Source organism: Agelaius phoeniceus, chromosome 1 (genome assembly GCF_051311805.1).
Source record: "Agelaius phoeniceus isolate bAgePho1 chromosome 1, bAgePho1.hap1, whole genome shotgun sequence".
In the NCBI taxonomy this organism is placed as follows: Eukaryota; Metazoa; Chordata; class Aves; order Passeriformes; family Icteridae; genus Agelaius; species Agelaius phoeniceus.
The window spans coordinates 150,469,568-150,489,852 of record NC_135265.1 but is presented as its reverse complement, the minus strand read 5'-3'; the positions used below and the strand labels follow the sequence as shown (position 1 = coordinate 150,489,852).

The 20,285-nt window shown below is 38.6% G+C and overlaps 1 protein-coding gene across 5 annotated transcripts in view; it reads left to right on the top strand.

Annotated features, from left to right (window-relative positions):
* Positions 1 to 20,285, top strand: part of TRAPPC9 (trafficking protein particle complex subunit 9) — a 447,139-nt gene that overhangs the window by 146,961 nt on the left and 279,893 nt on the right. For all 5 annotated transcript variants that reach the window (XM_077189358.1, XM_077189354.1, XM_077189371.1 and 2 more), the window contains one exon: positions 10,927 to 11,037. In XM_077189358.1, the coding sequence (XP_077045473.1) occupies positions 10,927 to 11,037 (111 nt within the window). The remainder of the gene's footprint in view (positions 1 to 10,926; positions 11,038 to 20,285) is intronic.

Sequence of the window (20,285 nt, the reverse complement as noted above, 5' to 3'; positions counted from 1 at the left end):
TCATTTAGGAGTTTACTGAAGTAATTCATGGGCATTCAGCAGCTTCTGAGGTTCAGATGTTTTCTCATGATGATGTATTTTAGCAGGGCCTGGAAATCTCATGTTTATTGTACAATTTGATGACTTTTTCTGTATCTCTTAGCAGTTGTGGTGTGTTGTGTATAACAGAGTTGGGAGTTTTTATAACAGAATCTTACTGAAAATGCAGGTGCGAATAATGTGACAAATAAATTGTGACCAGACTCTCCTCTGCTGTTTGTTTTCTCCTGGAAACCACAGAGTAGTTTCACATGCCATAGTGAATATTAAAATCAAGGCAACACTTGATGGTGGTCAAATGCTGTGATAATGAAAATCTTTTTGAATAAAATTTATCAGCCACTGAATGCAATCAGTTTTAATAATTAGTAGGATTATTGTAAAAAACCCTCTTTGCACAATGGGAGCAAGAATTTGGTTTGATTGAATTCTGAGATTATTTCAGTGCAGTTATGTATGCAACACCAATAATAATAATAGTTGAGAGGGAACTTAATTGATCCAAGAAATTCCTGCTGGGCCTGGGACCCTTTCATGAAAAACTTCAGAAATTTAAAGATGGACAAGAAGGAAATGCCAGTCTAGGAGATACTGGGTGAATATTTCATTTTCAAAGGAAAGCATTGAGTCCCCAGTATCATACCATGGCAGAAATGTCCAAAGGTAGATGGACAGCTGTGGCAGCAACATAGCCTGAAAAATAAGGCTATGAGCAGAAGAATTAAAGCATCCAGGGAAAGTTTTTAGGCTTGAACATGCAGAAAAGTTGTTAGAGTCTGGAGCAAGAAGAGTGGTAAGATGGGATTTTTGCTAAAACATATGTTTAAAGCAACTTCTGCTCCTGCTGAAGGGAAGATGACTGACAAGGGGGTTGAGTTTTTAATCATGACACTGCCAAGAGGGATGGGATCCTGTTCTTCCCCACAGGGGATACAGCAAATAATGACCTTTGCAGATAGCAAGGGAATTTTAAGTTAGGGAAAGGTACTGAAACTCTGCAATAGTTTTTTTTTTAAGAAAATGTTCAAAAATGAGACAAACAAGATTATTTTTAATGAGTCATTTGTGTCCAGCTCTTATGAAACCATATGGTTCTATTGGTAAGCAAATTTCTTGAGCATTTTGCTGCTTGAAAGTGTAACATAACATGGTTTTATTATTTTAGAAATTGCTCAAGTAAAGCAAATCTGATGCTGCTTGGCAAAGTCAGAACACAGTATCCAGAACAACTGTTTGCAAAATTCTGGGTGCCTTTTTAATGATGTTCAGTTTCATCCCTGCAATGGCACATTCTTCAGCCTTTGAAAGGTTTTCAAGAGTGAATAAGTGATCTCTCTTGAACAACCTGGAAGTACCACAGCATCAGCTAAAAATAGTTTTCAAGAAGACTCATTATAGAGGTTAAAATAACCAGATTTCATTTATTATTTGAATGCCTAGTTCCCTTCATTCAGTGTCAAAAAAGCTCTCCATACTGTCAAAATGTATATTTTTAGTGGACAGACTGCTCTGTGGTTCACTGCAACTCCTTATAGGGTGGATTGGGAGTGAAGCTGCAAACCTTCCACAAAAGCTTCAAATGCAACCTGATGCTTTTATTTGACTCTCCCTTGTTGGGATTTTGGCTTTTTGTGCTTGGCTTCCCCAGCTGTGTTTTGTGTAGGCCAAAGTTATCCCACCTCTGCCTTGTCCATCTGCTCTCTGGAGTTCTTGATGTGGGGCAGGCATTTAATCCTGAAATCCTTACACACAGAGGTAATTCAGAGTTTCTGGGTTAGCAGGACAGTTCCCCTCATCATGTGGCAGCTGGTGGCTCCAGTTCATCTCACCTCGTGTTTCCTTCCTCCTTTGCTTGTTCACAACTCAGATCAGTTAAGTCATGGAAACTTTCTGTGATTTCATGGTTGGAGATGTAGTTAAAGATGTGGCTGCTTTTCAGGGTGCTTAAAAGCTTTACTGAGTTAGAGAAAAAAACTGTAATATTTACAGGGCTCTCAGAAATGTTTTCTTGCCAGACCTGTCATAGAGGAAACAAAATTTGCTTTTTATTGTTGATAATCTCTGCCAATATCTGAGACACAATGACAGCAAATTATAATTATGTTTTTTTTACTTTTACTTGCTCTTGTAAAAACTCAAATCTGATTTCCTTTTGGTTTACAACTGAGACTTCATTGCTTAAGTACTGTCTGAGGTGCTGAGCTATTTTTGTTTAGTCATTACAAGAAATTGTATTTTATAATTTGCCTCTTTAGCTGTCATTTCAGAATGGAAGTTATCATTGCTTTCATTATCTGGATTAATTTTTTTCCTTTCCTTTTTCATTTTATTGTTTTTATTTTACATTTTTGCCTCCACAAAAGTAAGAAACATTAGCTTACTAACTCCTGGGCTTAAAAAGTCAAATCAAACTAAAAAGACTCTGAGCATTGATTCTTCCCTTAGGCCTTTAGTGAAAAAACCTCAGGAAAAATGTTAATGAAAACACTTCTCCCCCCATTGTAGCATAAAGATTCTGGTTTATGCAGAAGTCTTCCAAACTTAATTGGTATTTCTTCTATTTAGCTTCTGGAGCAGAAGTGCATGGGAAATATCACTGAAATAACTGGGGATTTGGGCTTGGCTTTTGTTTTTTAAATATCTAAGCAAAATTATATCTTCCACTCATGCACAACTTCTGCCTCATGGGGAGAAGCTTCATTAACCACACCTCAAATATATCTTCAGTTATTTAGTCATGACAACAGATCCTTTTAACCTTTGTCTGTTCTGCTCTGGGGGGTGGAAATGGGGTGGATGCAGCCCTTGGGACACTGCAGTGCCTGGGTCACATCTCTGCTCTGCCCCCACCCAATTCTGGTCCAGATCTCTGCTCTGTCCCCACCCAATTCTGGTCCAGATCTCTGCTCACTCTCAATTCTGGTCCAGGTCTCTGCTCTTCCAACACCCAGTTCTGGTTCAGATCTCTGCTCTTCCAACACCCAATTCTGCTTAAAATCTCTGCTCTGCTCACTCTCAATTCTGGTCCAGATCTCTGCTCTGCCCCCACCCAATTCTGCTTAAGATCTCTGTTCTTCCAACACCCAATTCTGGTCCAGATCTCTGCTGTGCTCACTCTCAATTCTGATCCAGATCTCTGCTCTTCCAACACCCAGTTCTGTTTCAGATCTCTGCTCTTCCAACACACAATTCTGCTTAAGATCTCTGCTCTTCCAACACCCAATTCTGGTCCAGATCTCTGCTCTGCTCACTCTCAATTCTGGTCCAGATCTCTGCTCTTCCACCACCCAATTCTGTTCCAGATCTCTGCTCTTCCACCACCCAATTCTATTCCAGATCTCTGCTCTTCCAACGCCCAGTTCTGTTTCAGGTCTCTGCTCTTCCAACACTCAATTCTGGTCCAGATCTCTGCTCTGCCCCCACCCAATTCTGGTCCAGATCTCTGCTCTGCTCGCTTTCAATTCTGATCCAGATCTCTGCTCTTCCACCACCCAATTCTGGTCCAGATCTCTGCTCTTCCACCACCCAATTCTGTTCCAGATCTCTGCTCTGCCCCCACCCAGTTCTGGTCCAGATCTCAGCTCTTCCACCACCCAATTCTGGTCCAGATCTCTGCTCTTCCAACCCAGTTCTGGGTCAGATCTCAGCCCTGCTGTTGGTACAGAGGATGCTGTGTCAGTGAAGAACTGACAGAACATCCTAGAGGAGCCCCTCATCTGCTCCCAGGTCCTTCCCTAGGTGTCACCCCATGCTCCCTCAGCTGCCTGCACCCAAAGGGGCTGGCAGAGCAGCCTTGTGCTGGGAAATATCCCTCTGGGCACGTTCCCTCTGATCCTTGGCTCTGCTTGCTGGTGTGTGCAGGGAGGGGACCATCCCAGGAGCATCATCAGGAATGCCCTGGAATGGGGTATAAGGGATAAGGAATTAATGTTGAAAGTTCTCCCACTCTGTCCTGCAGCTCAATGAAATCTTGAAGAACTTCAGGGATCTACTTGTTGAACCACTTATTTACCACAAAGTGCAGATACATCTATATAGTAAAATTGTCCTAATTATCTCCTGCCTTACCACATTAATTGATTGCACACCAGGGCTCAGCCCCAAACCCTGCTGTGCTCCCAGGCCTCCAGGCAGTGCAGTTCCCAGCAGGTTCCAGGCTGCCCCTGGGGATCCCATGGTCTAACCCTGAACTGCCACTGGAGATGGATTGCAGATGGTTCAGTGTAAGGAAACATTCTGTTGGTAGTTTTGGGTGACTCTTTTCCTCATTTTGGTATCCTGTTAGCTCTAAGTCTGCTGTTGAAACTTATCTAGGTTGTCTTGAACAATCTTCTTTATAACTCTTGTTTCTCTCAGGTGTGTTATCTGCCAGTTTTCATGGGCACTGAATGTCCTTCCTTATTGCCTTTATAAAAGAGCATGAAAAATGCCAGAAAAAATACTGCAAGTCTGATAAGAATTCAAGTAATGTGCTCTGCCCACTGTGAGGTACCTGCTGGTCCCCTTGTTTTCCTTGCCACTGTGCCATCAGTACAAAGGTGTCTTAAACAAGAGCCTACAAAGGCCAGAAAAAGTTGATCTTGCTTACTACAAATGTGGTGAGACAGTCTGAATTTGTAGATGAAGTCAATCCTCAGGGATGGTGTCTTCACTTTTAAGTTAAATTGGGAATCCAGATATATAATAATACTCTTACCTGTAAATTCTACAAATTCAAGATGATAAGATTTTTAATCTTTAAATTTTTTTTGTGGGGCAGAATACTTTCCTTTCTATCTTAAAGCCACCATACAGCTGCTGAGACATCAGCTGCAGATCTCTTCTGGCAAGTGCTGAGCCTTAGACTCTGTTCTTGGGTTTAAATCAGGTCTGACACTGTTAAATTCAAAGTGCCAGTTCATCTAACTGTAGGTCCAAGGTAATTGTCCATTGTATCATTAATGTACATCCTTAGATGAAATGATTTGGTTTTGTTCATCAGACATCAGTTCATAGCAGGGTCTGCAGTGTGCTCCTAGAGATTTCTCATGTTCTGTATTTAAAGTTAGGATGCTGTTTTTTGGTTTCACTGAGGGTTTGGAGACAGAGAAGTCTTGGCTGTGGTGAGTATAACTTTGAGGCTTAATGAAATCAGACATAATTATTAGAATTTCCATTCCAGTTTCCAAGGTTGCCCCTGTTTTCACTACTATAAATTGCAACATGTGAGGTCTGGATCAAAAATCCTGATTATTGTATGTTTACAAATTGTCCAAGGGAAAGAGTAAACAGCATTGTTTCTTCAGTTGTGCTCTAACAGACTTTGTTATATGATAAAAAAAAGTTATGTAGTAGTTTCTGAAACCCTTATTGGTTTTGTATAGTCAGATTTTTAAATTAAATGTTCCCATTTGCTGCATTCAGGATGAGAATCAGTCACCTACTGATAGGCAGCTGCTTATAGTCTTCTCTTAATATTTTGGTGTTCAAAATGTCATAGAGCTTTGAAAAGGGGAGGAAAACCTCTCTTGTTTGGGTGCTTGAAGAGCAAGATGTTTGGTTTGGAGGAGGACTAAGATGACCTGTTTAAATTGATCTGATGTTTTTACATGGAGAATATAATTATATTAAATACACTGTTTTGTTAATGAAAAATATTAATAATAAAAGTCAGTCAAAATGGGAACCAGGCAAATTCAACTAAATAAAGCAAATAAAGCTCTCATTTGGTGCAATTAAACTGACAAATCATTAGTAAAATCTGTCAAGCAATGGATTTATATTAATGTTCGCAGGAGCGGATGTCATTCTAAAATATATTCCTTATTTATACACTATTGAGCTCAATATAGATTCTACTGAGTGGTAACTCATGGCATGTGGGAGGTTACACCCAATAGTTAAATTATCTTGGTAATCAGAGGTATTTAACTTCTGCTAATGGTGTAACATTGCAGTGGGTTCATGAAAGAGCAGCAGAAAGCAGCTTGCAGATTGAGAGAATTGATTTTTGAGGTCCAGATGTTAAATATGTATGGTTTGACACATGAAGATGTCAGAACATATATCTGCAAATATTTATAGATGTGCTGGGAATATTTAGCATAAGTGAAAAGGTTTACAATTGGGAGAAGTCAGATGAGGACTCTTCTTGGAATTTGTGGAAAGGCCTTTTGCCAGTAAGGTGGAGAATCTGACTTAATCATCTGAAGTTAGTACTGAGAAGTCCATTTTTAGATAATTTATTAAAAATTAAAGAGACCATACTGAAGACACAAGAGCATCAACAAAGGTGGTGTAGATCATTGTTCTGCTGTGCAGCTCTTTGTGCTGGTCAGTGGATTTTGGAGAACAGGGTTGTCATCTGTCACACCATTGTCACCAGAGCCAAAGCTTCTCTTCCCTTCTCTTCTCCCATTGCTCATTGTGTAGCAATGGCTGCTCAAAGAAAAGAAAAGAAAAAAAAAAAGTGGATCTGAAAATACTCCATGACTTCAGTTGATGGGAAAGGGAGATGAGTCAGGATGCAGAAAACTTGCCAGCCCTCCTGAGAATTTCTTGTTTAAAGTGACTTTTAAACTAAGCTGGAGACAGAACTGCAGAGATTGTTCACTGAAGTGAGCCATCATTGCAGCTGCATTTGGGGTTTAATTCTGTGTTCAGTGTTACTGAAGAATATCCTCAGCTGTCATTTCAAGTAATCACAATCCTCCTGAAAGAGATTTTTAGATCACAGTGTCATTGTCACTTGCCTAAAGTTCCCATGGCCCCAGTTTTGTGACTGTTTTTGGAACCATAACTGGCATTGTAAGATTTTAAAAATACAGCATGATTCATTGTGCTGCTAACTTTTGCTTGTGCTGTGTTCTCAATTCTACAGTAGATGATAAGAGAAATTCATTTATACACTAAATCTCTAAGACATTGTTGAACTAACTCAATTTTCAATTAAAAAAAAGATTTCTTAATTGTTTTTTGATATCAGCATTGACTTAAATTTGTAATTCTGAGGTGTTCAGATATTTTCAGTCTGCTGAAAATATTTCCTCCTAATTCTAGTGTTTTACCTCTAGAACCTTCTGCAGTTTTGTGTTACTCGTGAAAGAAAATCTTGAACATGACATCTATGGAAAATTTTTCAAAAGCAAGCATCATGAACAAATCAGGAAGATTATTAAAATGGGAAAATTTTTTGAGTGCTGTGATTTTTTGGTAGGCTGAGCTTTTGGACCAGACTTCCTTCCTTCCCATTAGATGGGAAGAGGAGTCAAACCCTCTCATGAACTTTTGTTCTGTATCCTGGTGTCTGTTCCTGGTCCAGCACAGCTGGTGATGGTTTCATGTTGTGTGTCTGACACCATCCTAAACCACCAACCCACCCCACCCAAGCAGAAACTGATTTATTCTGCATGTGTTCATCCCAAACCTTCAAAAGGGGCTGGTTACGAATAATGACCCCTAAAAAAGACTGGGAAGCCACTGGTGACACTTCAGAATGTTGGAACTGTTGGGGGATGCTGTTCTCTGCCTTCTCTGGGATGAATGGTAGCTAACACCTACTTAACTAAACTTAGAGGACTCAAATTCCACCCTCCTCCACCAAATAAATATTTAGTGTAAACTATTATTACATGGTGGTGGATAGTTTGGGCAAGGGAGAAGAAATTGTGTGTATATGGGCAAGTCTTTCCCAGTTCCAGAAATCTGTGGCTTAGGACTGGGGTTTCTCTGCCAAACATGTCAGTAGGGCATTATGGTTTATAATGTAATCAACTTTATTATTATTTTGAGTGGTTTAAGGGTTTTTTTGTAAGCTGGCAGATTTTAGAAAAAACTGATTTACATAGTGTTGAGGTCAGCACAAGTGGTCTGAAATTTGGTCAATTGCCTTCAAATCCTTAAAACAATTTGATGTTTGAAATTTTCTGGTAAAGAGCTTGGTTTAAGCAACACATTTCTGTCTGCACTTAAATGTAGGAATTCAGCAAAATCTTACTGGAGTTCCTTTATCAAACTTGCATGAATATGATTTGCCTCTTAAATCTCCTTTACTGACACTGAAATAAGTTCTTTAATTCCTGTCTTTCAAAGGATGGCCTTCTGTATGTTCTGCTGGAGGAAAAATTGATACTAATTTTTGGCTTTCTTGTTAATTCTTTGTTTTCCTGGAACTTTCCTAACTCAGCATCATGAGTTCTACACAGTCCTACTGATTGCAGGATGTTAAAGAAAAAATAAAGGAAAAAACTTTCTGCTAGTTCTCAGATCTTCAGCAAATTGTTCTTTAAGAATGTCACAGTTTCTTTTTTCCTTTTTTTAAAATTTTCTTTTGGCATTACATCTGATTTTCCACAGCTGATGCTTTCTTGGTTTCCTTACTTGGATGGAGCTTCTGTTTGAAGCTTCCTGTTTTAATAAAAAAAAATAAAATTAATCTTTAATTGTGTTTGGTTTTCATTGCTGTAATAGTCTCTTTGATAACGTCCTGTATTTATTCTGAAGATCTAGTGCTACCTTTTCCTACAGTCTTAACGTTACTTTCCATTATTTCACACTAATATCTTTTTCTTCTAAGTTTTCAAGGTACTGTAATAATTCTGTAACTTCAAGTTTTATATTTTTTTACCTAAAGATTTCCCTTGAGAATTTACTTAAAATTACAAGGAAAGAATGATTTTTTTCCTATATGTCTATTTTGTGTAGTGTTGGAACAGGAGGAAATAAATGTCGTGGTGATGAATAATTTTCAAGAATTCCTATTTGGGAATTTTTAAAATCAATGTTGTTTAGTCCTGAAAGGCAGCTGCTTGTGTAGGTCCTTTGTGGCATGATTTGTTTTATTTGCAAAACTTTGGCTTTGCTGCCATAAGATACTGCAGGAGGCTTGAATGTTTTTTGTTTGGGTTTGCTGTGGCAGAAATAACAAATTCCTTCCACATGAAGTTTTTAAAACTAATCTGCACTGGAAGTTGCTCTTCCAGACCATCACCTTGTATCTGCTGTAGAGGCAGAGTTTGTCTGAGACTTCACAGGTCTCTGCCAAAGATGAGGTCAAAGCTGATAAAAAAATAAATAAAAAATAAAAGCTGTTCCCCCTTTTCTTTTCCATTCCTTCCTGGTAACTGACTCAAGCACTGCCCTCCCAGTTATTTCTTTCTTGTGAGTTCTGAGGAAGGAAGTTTCTAACAAGAGCCACATCTCCTTATCTCTTCTAAATCCTTAAGTTTTGACAAGTTTGCTTCAGGCACTCAGCTGCCTCCCTGCATCCCCCTCTATACTCAGTAGTCATTGGGGTTTTACAAAGAGAGAGAAATCTCTTAAAATATATATTAAAACAGCCTCCACCCCCACTTTTGCTTTTTTTAATTTTTCCTAAGAGACTTGATCCTGACCCCAGCAGTGCTTGCTTGTCCTGCAGTGCCTGGCTGCAGGTGACATTATTGTCACTTGATGACCTCAACCTCCACCTCCTGGGCTTGTCCTGGGAGTGTTCCCAACCCAAGGCTTGGTGAAACATTTCCTCCTCTGTGTGCTCTGCAAGGGACTTTGATTTTCAGAACAGAGTTGTATTATGGACCAGAGAACCTATTTCAGAGTAGAACAGTTCCTAAACTCTTGTACCTCTGGGTTTAATTGCCTTTGGAATGGCATTCCAGTTCAGTTGTAAACTACTGTGCCATAAATATAAATATGTGTTTTTGGTTGCTCTAGACACACAGCTGTAGCTTGATCATTAACATTGAAGGATGACTCTGACAACTTTCACCAATATTCCTCTTTCTTCCCTTTTGGGGATATTTCTGGGTTGTTCAGTAGCCTCTTGGGAAGTTTGGAATTAAAGATAGATTGGTAAAGTGTTATTGCAGCTGTCTGATAGTATTTGGCATTTTGGTACCTGGTTCCAATAAATTTTCATGTGTATTGTATTTTTGTCATCAATGCTGCTATTTCTGCTTATTCTCACAAAAAAGAAAAGGTTGTAAATTAAAATAAAGTTTTCCAGAATCTTAATTTGAATAAAATAATTGAAAATATTAACACTTAATTGTATTAAATAATAAATTATTATTTTATTAGTATTAACATAATTAATAAGAATGGTGACTATTATAAAAATAATAATTACAATGAAAAGGTTTATTGGAATTAACTTTTGCAGTAAGATTTCTATTCTACAACTATGATTTTCTGAGGTTACCAGAAATGCAATTGGTGTATTTCTATCAAATGTATCTGGGGAAATTTGAAGGATAGTAGCCAACAAATGTTAAGTTTTTCTGTGAGAAGTGCCTGTGTTTACCTGTCCTACAGAGGTGGGAGAGTTCTTCTTCTCAGAGAAGTTCCTATCCAAGTTAAGTGCTCCCTTTGCCAGCTTGTTTTGGTCTGTAGACAAGCCATGGAAATGGAATTTCTCCTTTATAATGAACTTAAACCAATTTAAATTTTTGCTGGCAAATTTGTGTCTTAAAGAGGTAATGTCAAGGTAATTTAAAATAATGCAACTCTTAATAATGCAACTCCTTTTTTTTTTCTTTTTATGGGAAGGCTTAAAGAACTGAAAAATGCCTGTGGCTTTCTCCACAGAAGTGAGCGTGAAAGCTGCAAAGTGAGAATATAGAGAGGTGAACAAATGCTGTGGGGCTTGGTACTGTGCAGGGCAGAGTTGTCATGGGACTGCTTCTCTTTAGGATGTACCCTTGTGCTTAACTCTAGCAAAAAAAAAAAAATCTATTTTTAAAAAGCTTGTTTTTGTAAGGATATTCTTACAATTGGAGGAGGAGATAAAACCTCTATGTGAATGTATGTATTCTTTGTATATATATTTATATCCATGTATAAATACTAATTTTGATAAACATACAATAATATCATCACTGAAAAGGTGTTTTTTTCCCTCCATCTGAACAGCACCAGGCAGTGCCACCTCCTTCTTGATGTCTTCAATTCCACAGAGCATGAGCTGACCATCAGTGCCAGGAACAATGAGGATTTAATTCTGCACGCCGGGGAGTGCCAGCGGTGAGTGCTGCCCCTGCCAAAGGGGCCCAGAGTTAGCCCTGGTGTTTTCCTGTACACAATTGATGACATTTAGGTGCCTGTTGTTCTTTTTAAACATTGTACACATGTTAAAGAATACAAAAGTTTTCTTTCTTGGAGGTGCATCACTAAGTTTTAGCAATATCTCAAGTAAATTTATTTTGGCTCTTCATGTAGTGATACTGGAAATAATGAAATACAAAGCAGTTGGTACTGAGGTGTACAGCTCATTTAACTTTTGTAGAATGTTTGAATGTAATTTCCATGTGCTCTGAATGTAATCCTGGTGTTAAAACGTGATCTCAGTAGTTTGTTATCCCTTCCCGCTTTTAAATTTTCTTTATGTGGTTCCCCAGCCATTTCCTCACTTTTCCTACAAAGAAAACTCCAGGAAAGAAAAATAGAATTGAAGAAAAAGCAATTCCAGTCTCTGTGGGAAAATATATTTCAGATCAAGCAGGCTGTTGTGGGTATTGATTCTTACAACCCTACTAGAGTGATGTTCAGCTCATTATTAACCATTATTTGCCATTACACACCTGCCTCAGGTTCCTGCTGCTGGCTGTAGCCCAGGGCTGCCTGATTCATCTCCTTCAGGTGATCATTGCATCTGAATTCCAGTTTCATCCTGGAAAGGTGATAATGTGGACAAGTGGAAAGGGGTATCTTGTTTTTGGGCTCCCTGCACTGCTCCCTTCCCTGGGAGAGTTTAAGGCCTGCAGCTCAGAAACTTGGTTAAAGAGAGATGTTTTGATGTCTGCAAATCCCTGGCTGAATATTAAGTTCAAAGTCAAACCATGTTAATTGCAAGGAATGCAGCTCTCAAAAAGAATTACAGAATAGGTAAAATAGCAGCACATTTGAAATCCTTTTTGCCTTGGTGACTCCCAAAGCACAACCAAGTGGAAATGTGTTGACTCAAACTCAGGTTGAATTTTACTTTACCAAGCAATGGACAAAACCATCAGTAACATACAGTGCTTCTTCCTTTTATTTGGAAAGAATTGCCTTTTTTCTTTTTTAAAAAGCAGTCTAAAGAGTTATTGTATTTGCTGGGAATGTCCTGACAAAGGCAGGAATGATGAATCTGACTCCATGTTCTCAGAAGGCTAATTTATTACTTTATAATACTATATTATATTAAAAAATACTACACTAAACTAAACTAAAGAATACAGAAAAGATACTTACTCAATGCTAAAAAGCTAATAATGAAAACTTGTGACTCTTTCCAGAGTCCTGACACAGCTTGGTCCTGATTGGCCAATGAGTGAAAACAACTCACAGCAGAATCCAGTGAAACACTCACAGCAGAATCCAATCTCCAAACACATGCTACACATGAGCAAAACACAGGAGAAGCAAATGAGAGAAGAATTGTTTTCCTTTTTCTCTGAGGCTTCCCAGTTTCCCAGGAGAAAAATCCTGGGTGAAGGGATTTTATCAGAGAATGTGAATGCTATAAACAGTCACCAAAATATTCTTGTTCCCAACTATATTGTTCTATAATTTTATCTTCATTCCTCTTGGTTTTTTGCATTGTTTTTGTAGTTTCAAAACCCCTGGAAGTTTTTCATTCCCAGTTTTTGGGACAATATATAACAGATAGAAATTAGGCTACAAATCACGTTATAAAATTTCTTTGCATCCCTTTGACTGAATTTTATTTCCTATGGATTTAAATTTAAATATATTTAAATCATTACATTGTAATGGATATAAACCCTTTCAATAAGTCTTTTGAAACAGTCATTTATCAAAGGAGATTGTATATGTGTTGCAGGTATTTAAACCCTTAAAGTTATTTTTATTCTTATTGCAAAAAACGTTTTTCATGTTAGTTAGAAATTGCACAGTTTTCCATTGGTTCTAAACTCATTTATTATCTATTTCTTGAAGGTAAGTGCTTTTCATTGTAAAACTGTGTATATGGCTCCTATGTTGGCATGAACTTTAATTTTAATTCCAATATATCTACTACAGAAAAGCAGGTGAAACATACACTGGGCTTTAAAATAAGCTCCCTGCTCCTAGGAAAAGGCTTTTATTGCACTTTGGGGGGGGGGAGGAAAGAGAAAAAAAAAGGAGAAATCTTTTCCTTTTTAAAGCACTGGCTCCAGATATTTGCTTTTTAATACAGGGCAGGCATTCCCTTGAATCTGCTTTTGAACCAAGGTTTTCAACCCAAGTATACAAAGCTTTTCAACACATCCCTCTTTTTTGGAGTCTCCTTTTAGGAATTTTTTTTTTCCTTTGGATATTGTTATTAATACCAGATTAATATTTCAAGAGAGGCTTTTCAATCAAGTTCATTATTTCTTTCATTTCCCCTGTACCTTTTTTGATGCTGCCCTCATTCTTAATGTTTGCCTCATTCTACCTTTATTGAAATTACGACTTTTTGCCAGCTTTGGTCATTTTCTCTTCCTTTTGTAATTTACTCTGTCTCCATTCATCACCCTCACTTTGAAATCTCCCATCCTGACAGAGTGGAGGTAGCAGGAAATTGTTTTCTTTGTCCCTTTTGTTATTGCTGGGGACTCTAAGTGTTTTCATATTCTCTGTCTCCAGACTCACAAAGAAGGATAATGCTGCATCCTGCTTACTCTGGCCTCTTTTGCTTCCCACTTTGGATGCTTAGAAAGTAAAATAACTTGGAAATTTTGATGTGTTGCTTCCATTCTCTATATTACTGAGTGGTCACTGTAGAATGTAAGTTTTTCCCTCCTGAGAGGGAATTTGTAGGGGATTCTTTCATTGCTCCCATAGAAAATGGGGAATCCTGATGGGTGCTGCACTTATTAGAACACTCTCTATAATATAATTTGATTTATAATGAATCTGTACAATTGACCATGGTGCTGGCAATGGGAAGGGTGAGGAGATCAGAACAGAAATGCCAAAAAAAGTCTGGGATTGTCAGCAGATCAGCGCTGGCACTGCCAAACCTTTCTGAGCCCATCAAGAGGAGTCCCTGGGATCCATTTTGTAGTATCCACATTATTTGGTCCATATTATACCCTGTCCTGTTTTCTGTCTTATTTGTATTCATGTAAAATGAATCAAATGTGTAGAATGCTGCACAATATTTTTATTTTAAGGTCTGAAAGGCAGTTTGCTTCAATTAACTTAGAGACAGGGCAATAATAGCTGCTCCAATAACACTGCATATGTCAGGAAAAACTGGTATTATACTAGTTAGGAAAAGTGACATCCTTTAGGCCATTAAAAGACTATCTGGAAAATAGATGCTTTTTCTACAGTTTTTCTACAGTAAGATTATTCTGCTGACTAGGGAAAATTATCATTTTAGCTTTCAGAAAAGCTTAAATTTACAATTTGCTGTACTTTTTATGCCAATAATTTGGATTATTTACTGTGTGCATTGTAGCTCTTCTTGGAGATATATATAAGCAGTGTTTCTGGGAAGTGACACTCTTCTCCCTCTATTTTAGGATAGAGAAACATTTTGCTCCCTGTCATTTTATAGTCAGAAATGATAATTTGGGCTCAGTGATTATTTTGTTCGCTCATCTTTCTGTCTTTCATCATTGCTTGTTTTGCAGACAAACAAATGAAAGGATCAGCCTTTTTTTTTCCCCTATATCCCAAGATGTTAATTAGAGACTTCATATTCCCATCTCTGCTTTCCACATGACTTGAAATGTTCCTTCCTATCCCATTGTGGGACAATTAGTGACATGGTTTAGTCTGAGGTCTTTTTTTCCCACGATATTATGATGGAGAGAGAAGAAAACCAAGATTTCTTTGGAGTAGAGAAGGAAAAGACAGGAGAAGACATTTGTCCTCCCTTTCCTGTGAGGTTGATTGAAGACAACAGAGGAGCAAGAGTTTTGGATGGTCATTTCTTGAACTCCTGAAAATAATTTTAGGCTTCATTGCAAAGCTAAATTCCAACTCAAATTAATTTTTGCTGCTTTACACCTGCAGGAGTTTTTTTAAACTTCAATATCCACAGGGAAATGCACTTGGAGACCTGGTGTCCTGATGAAAAGATGTCAGCCCAGTTACTCTGTGGAAGTTCTGGCTGCAGTGAGTGGTGCTGAGGTGCTGGCAATGTCTTCAGCTAAGTTCAAATGTCACCCAGTGCTATCAACATGTTTTGTTCACCTCTCCAGTGGAACACATGACATGTGATGATGATGATGAGGGAAGCAAATTCTCTCATGTCTGCTATTGGAAAGCTCAGCCTCCAGAGATTTTTTCTGGACTAGCTGAGTCTCCAATTTCTTGAAGAAGAATAAAAGCTGTTTCTTGCAGCAGTCAGCTGCACTGTTAAAGGAGTTTTGCAGTGAGCAAAGTGCAAGTGTTTTGAATGTAATCAGTGGGAAATCTGAGCTTGTTTATCCCAGCAATGAGGTAATCAACAGGTTGTTCTGACATGGAAAAATATAGCAGACAGCTCTTGGAGGGAATTGAATTAATGTCTGTGAATAAAAAAGTGTTGCCACTAACAGTGATCTGAATTTATTGAAAAACCCTAGGTATGGTAATTATTGTGTTTCTTACTTGATTATCAAACCATTAAAATTAAATTTCATGACAGCCCTCATTTATGCCTAAATCACTTCATAATTTATGGTAATAGATGTAATCTCGTTGTGTGCCCCAGGATATCTCATTTTGTACCACACACCCTGCCTTGCCTTCCCATCCCCATTCTGTGCACTGGGGGAAGATTGATGCTGGGGAGGGTCTGAGCAGATCAATTCTCTCCTCTGTCCTTGTGGGACAGCACAGCTGGGCTGCTGCAGCCTTCCCCATGTGTGGGACAGCACAGCTGGGCTCTGCACATTCACACATTGCATTTTTCAGCCTGTTCTGCCCTTGGTGTGAGGACCATGGGGATTAAAGCTTGGGATGCCCAGGACAGGACTGGTGTGAGGAGCTGAGAGATGAAGAGCAAACAGGACAGGTCGTGGTAAATGAGGAAATAGTTCTGTTGGTAATTCAAATCAGAGAGGCTTTTGTGCAAAATTTACAAGTTCTGACAAGTGCTGGTGACCCAGGGGATGCTGATGTGAAAGAACATGATGGAATTTTGGCCTTTTCATTTTTTTTTTAATTGGAAGTTGCCTAATTAAAAATAAGTGGAAGAAATCCTGCTGTCGCAAAGTCAACACTCAAGTTCAGGCTTCCTTTCTGGGTCAGCAGTTTTGCCTTGTCTTTTAGCAGGGTTACAGGGTTAAATGAGTGTGTTTGCTTACACATATACTCTACAGTAAGTTTTGTTCTTTTTTTTTTATAGTCAGCAGAATTATAGGTATAATGCTCAGTTTTGCTAAGTGAACTTTTGTGTGTATTGACTTCACCCAGTTTGATTTTTTTCTGTTACATTCTAATGAGACAAGAATAATTAAAGAAACAATTTATTATTTTCACTTTTATACCTTTTATCCCATAGTCTGGTGGTGTTTTTTTATCCATGGAAATGAAAGAATTTTTTACAAGTCCTTTGTGTGCATACTAATTATGAGTGCCATTTCTGCTGCTTAATTATTTGATGTAAATGCGTTGATTAATTGAGCCTGTGCAGTGGTACACTGCAATTTCTGCAGTATTAGTTAACAATGCACATTTTGAAAACACTTTGAAATAAGTCCTCTTTCAAAGGGAGCAAGAACTAAAAATTCTGCCCCATTTTGAACCAAAAGTTCCCCCAATAAATTTATTGCCCATGTGTAAGTAAATGATGATTGTTATTTCTCACAGCTGCCAAGTCAGTGTTTAATTTGTGTGTCTGTTTATGACAGGGCATGTTGTCTGTATGGGAGATTAATGATTTTTTCCATACATTGCTGTTACAGTTTATGCTTTAAAGACAAAGCTGCTATGATTAAGGCTTTGCCTCCTGTCAGGAGAAAATAAAATTTCACAGCAGTTGCCCTTTGTCTTCGTGTTAAATCTATGGCCAGCTGGATATTTCTGAGATACCTTCAAGTCAAATTGTATTAACTAAAACATGAAAATCACCCTTTGTTGTCAGGGCAATAGTTTTTGTCTCTTATTTGACAGTTTTTAAATACACTTTTAGTTTTTTTAAGGCTTGCTGTTTTCTACTAATAGCCAAATCAATCTTTAAACATAGTCCATAATTTTTAGTGAATAATTAGTTATTTTCAACAAAAAAATTGTAAAGGAAATGTTTGGGTAGGAAAGGGTGATTATCTATCACTAGTCAGAGTACCAGTTATGTTCATATTTATTTCAAAGCACTTTGCAAAAACTGGAGATGTTACAGGAGGATTCTGCAAAACCTATAGAACTGCAAAATAACAAACAATAATAAAAAAAAAGGAAAGAGCAAAAGAAGAAGTAATAAAGAGAAATTTCAGTTTTGGACTGCTTTGTAGCTGAAGCACTCCAGGATTCCTTTTGCATCCCATAAAAACCAGATGCTCTTCTGAGGTCCTTTCCAAGCTTGTCCCTGCCTGGTCCTGGTTCTTTTTTAAGGTGTGAAGTGTCCCACCCCAGCTGGGGGCTGTTCACAGGGAGCCTCAGTGTGACTGCAGAGCAGTCACAGAGCAGATCTGATCTGAGAACAGGAACACAAAGAAGGAATGATAGGAGGGAATTTTGATATTCAGCTCTGGTCACGCACACAGGACAAAGAGGAGATCAAATGGGTGAAGATTCAGGTGAGCAGTGAAAATAAAAGCCTTTGGCTTTGGCTTGACAAGTGCAGTAAAATTGAAAGGCAATTTAATGCTTTGTATGAGGTGGGGACAGAGGAGGGCTGTCCTGGAAAGGTTAAGGGAAGTGAACATGGGAATAAAAAAATCAACTTTGAGCTGTGTGTGAATGCATCTAGAAATGAAGAGATTTCAAGGCCTCAGGCATCATCTCAGACCACGTCCCCCATGGAGAAGTGGAGGCAAAGACCTTCACAGAGGCTGGTTCTGAGGTGTCCTCCTGGAATTGCTGAAGATCTGCCTGCAGCTGCCACACTTCCCACTGCAAGGCCTTTTCCAGTGTTCTGTCCCTGTAATCATGATCAAAACAAATGCCCTTGTAGGTTGTACAGCAATATGTTTCTGTTCCTCTCCCTGTCCTGTTCCCAATGCAATATCCTCCTTTTCTCCTGAACAGTTAGGATGTATTTCCATAGGGAATGTGCAGACAATTTCCTGTGATTTGCATTTGAATTTAGCATTTGGTTTCTGTCAAGAAATGTGTATTTGAGGTGAACTTTCCTTCTCCAACTGCTGTATGAAGAGCTTCCTTTGGGTCAGCTTTCTCAGACTTGTCTGAGAAAAGGGGGTTATTTCTCCTCTTCCCTCCCCTCCTTTCCCCAAACCTCAATGTATGGATTATATCAATCCTGGGGTATGCACTGGGCAGGCGCCTCTTTTGATATTACATCACTTTCCCTAAGGTTCTTTTTCTTTTCCCACTTCTTCAGTTGCCTTTTCCTAAATCAGGAGTGACTAACTCGCTGGTTCTAGCCTAGCATGGCACTTTTTCTGACCTCTCTGAACATTGCCTTGGCCTCAGAAGACCCAATTTGCACTATTTATAATATTTTGTGTATGCAGCTGGGGAAACAGGAGCTTTGTGAGCACAGGCCAAGTTTGTCTCTGACAGGATTCATTAAGTTTAATAGGGTACAACATAAATGTGGCTGGGTAGTTTGGCCCTTATACAAAATATCCCACAGATGTAGCACGAGTTTGCTGTTCCAGTTTTAAATGAGCTATAAATCACTCCAAATCCAGACCAGTCATCTTCATTTTGCCCTTAAATCCTAAGTAGATTACAGGTTATAGGACTTGAAGGGTTCAAAAGCTGTCTCTTGAAAAAAAGGCAGAGTACTTGATTTCAGGATTTAGATTTAGAATTTTTTTTTTAAATACTTTTTTTCTCATAGAAGAAGCCAGACTTTTTCCTTCCTTAATTTGCTCAATACTTGACAAAAATTATTTCTGTATTGAAATTTTTGGGTGCTAGGCACAGTTGTGGAAGCATTTGACAAAGTGCAGGCATGTTAAAAAAAGGGACTGAAGTGCTAATCCTTTTTAATTAGGTTTTCATTTCTGTGCAAGGAATGTGGAAGAAAAAGTAAGAATGTGAGAAAAATTAGAATTGTTTCTTTTGTTAGATAACAATGGAAAAACAAGCTAAACAGGAAGAAATAACTTTTCCTAAAGGAAATCAGAGTTGAAATGAATTGTGCTTGCCCTTAATTCACACATATTCAAACCAATAAATTCAGACTGTAGTTTTAGAAAATCATATTTTAAGATTGATGGGTGATGGAAAAAAGTGGGGGATGAAGGTGAACATTATCAACCTTTCACTGTGAACTAATCTCCCTGCTAGAATGAAATACAAAAATACCAATATTTCCAGGAAAAAAAGATTCCATGGAACTTTGGGGTTTGTCTTTTTTTCCTGTAGGTTTCTGAACATTGAAGGAGAAAGGAAAGTTGTATTAATCAGCATTGTTTTTTTCTCCCCATGTTTGTCTGTATTTCTGTGAGATGGATTCTTAATCAAAATTTCTGCTTTGCCCCAGTCTGCCCTGTGGCCAGCACACCTGAGATATTCTGTTGGCTATCTCTCCTCCTGAATTCCATGTCAGAAATTTGGGAATCCTGAGTGAAACCATGGCAGAGAAGAGGTTCCCTCCACAGGAGCTCAGACAAGCGGGGGAGTGAATTGTGCAGCTGCAGCACAGTTGGCACAGCCCAAATTTCTGTCAGACTTGCCTTGCAGTGTGAGTTCAAGGCAAGCTGCAGAGATTGTTGCTGCAGAGGTTATTCAGAATTCTTTCTCACCCAGTGGGATGCAGCAGTGCCCAAGGCAGGGGGAGCTGCCCTGAGCTCTGTGCCTGCACGGGAGCAGCAATGCAAAGAAAAATTTACTTGCCTGGTGCTGTGCTGCCAGCCTGGGGCTTCGTGGCCAACTTCCATGGCCAACTTCCAGGTTTGAGTGGATACTTCCAGAGGGACCTCCCAACCTACACTATTCCTTGATTTGAAAATCTACCTACTCACTGGTAAACTTGTTTGTTCTTCCAAAGCCAGCAGTTATGGGCATGTGTCCATAGGAACTGGTGTCTCTGTTGCTTTCTTTTGTCCTCCAAGACTTCCTGTCTTTCCATAATTTGTCCTAATCTGTCTTGGGTTTTTTTTACCCTTCTCTGGAGGAATTGTTTTTTCCTTAGCCTTTTTTCCTTGTTTTTTCTGCTGTTACAGATGTCATAGTGC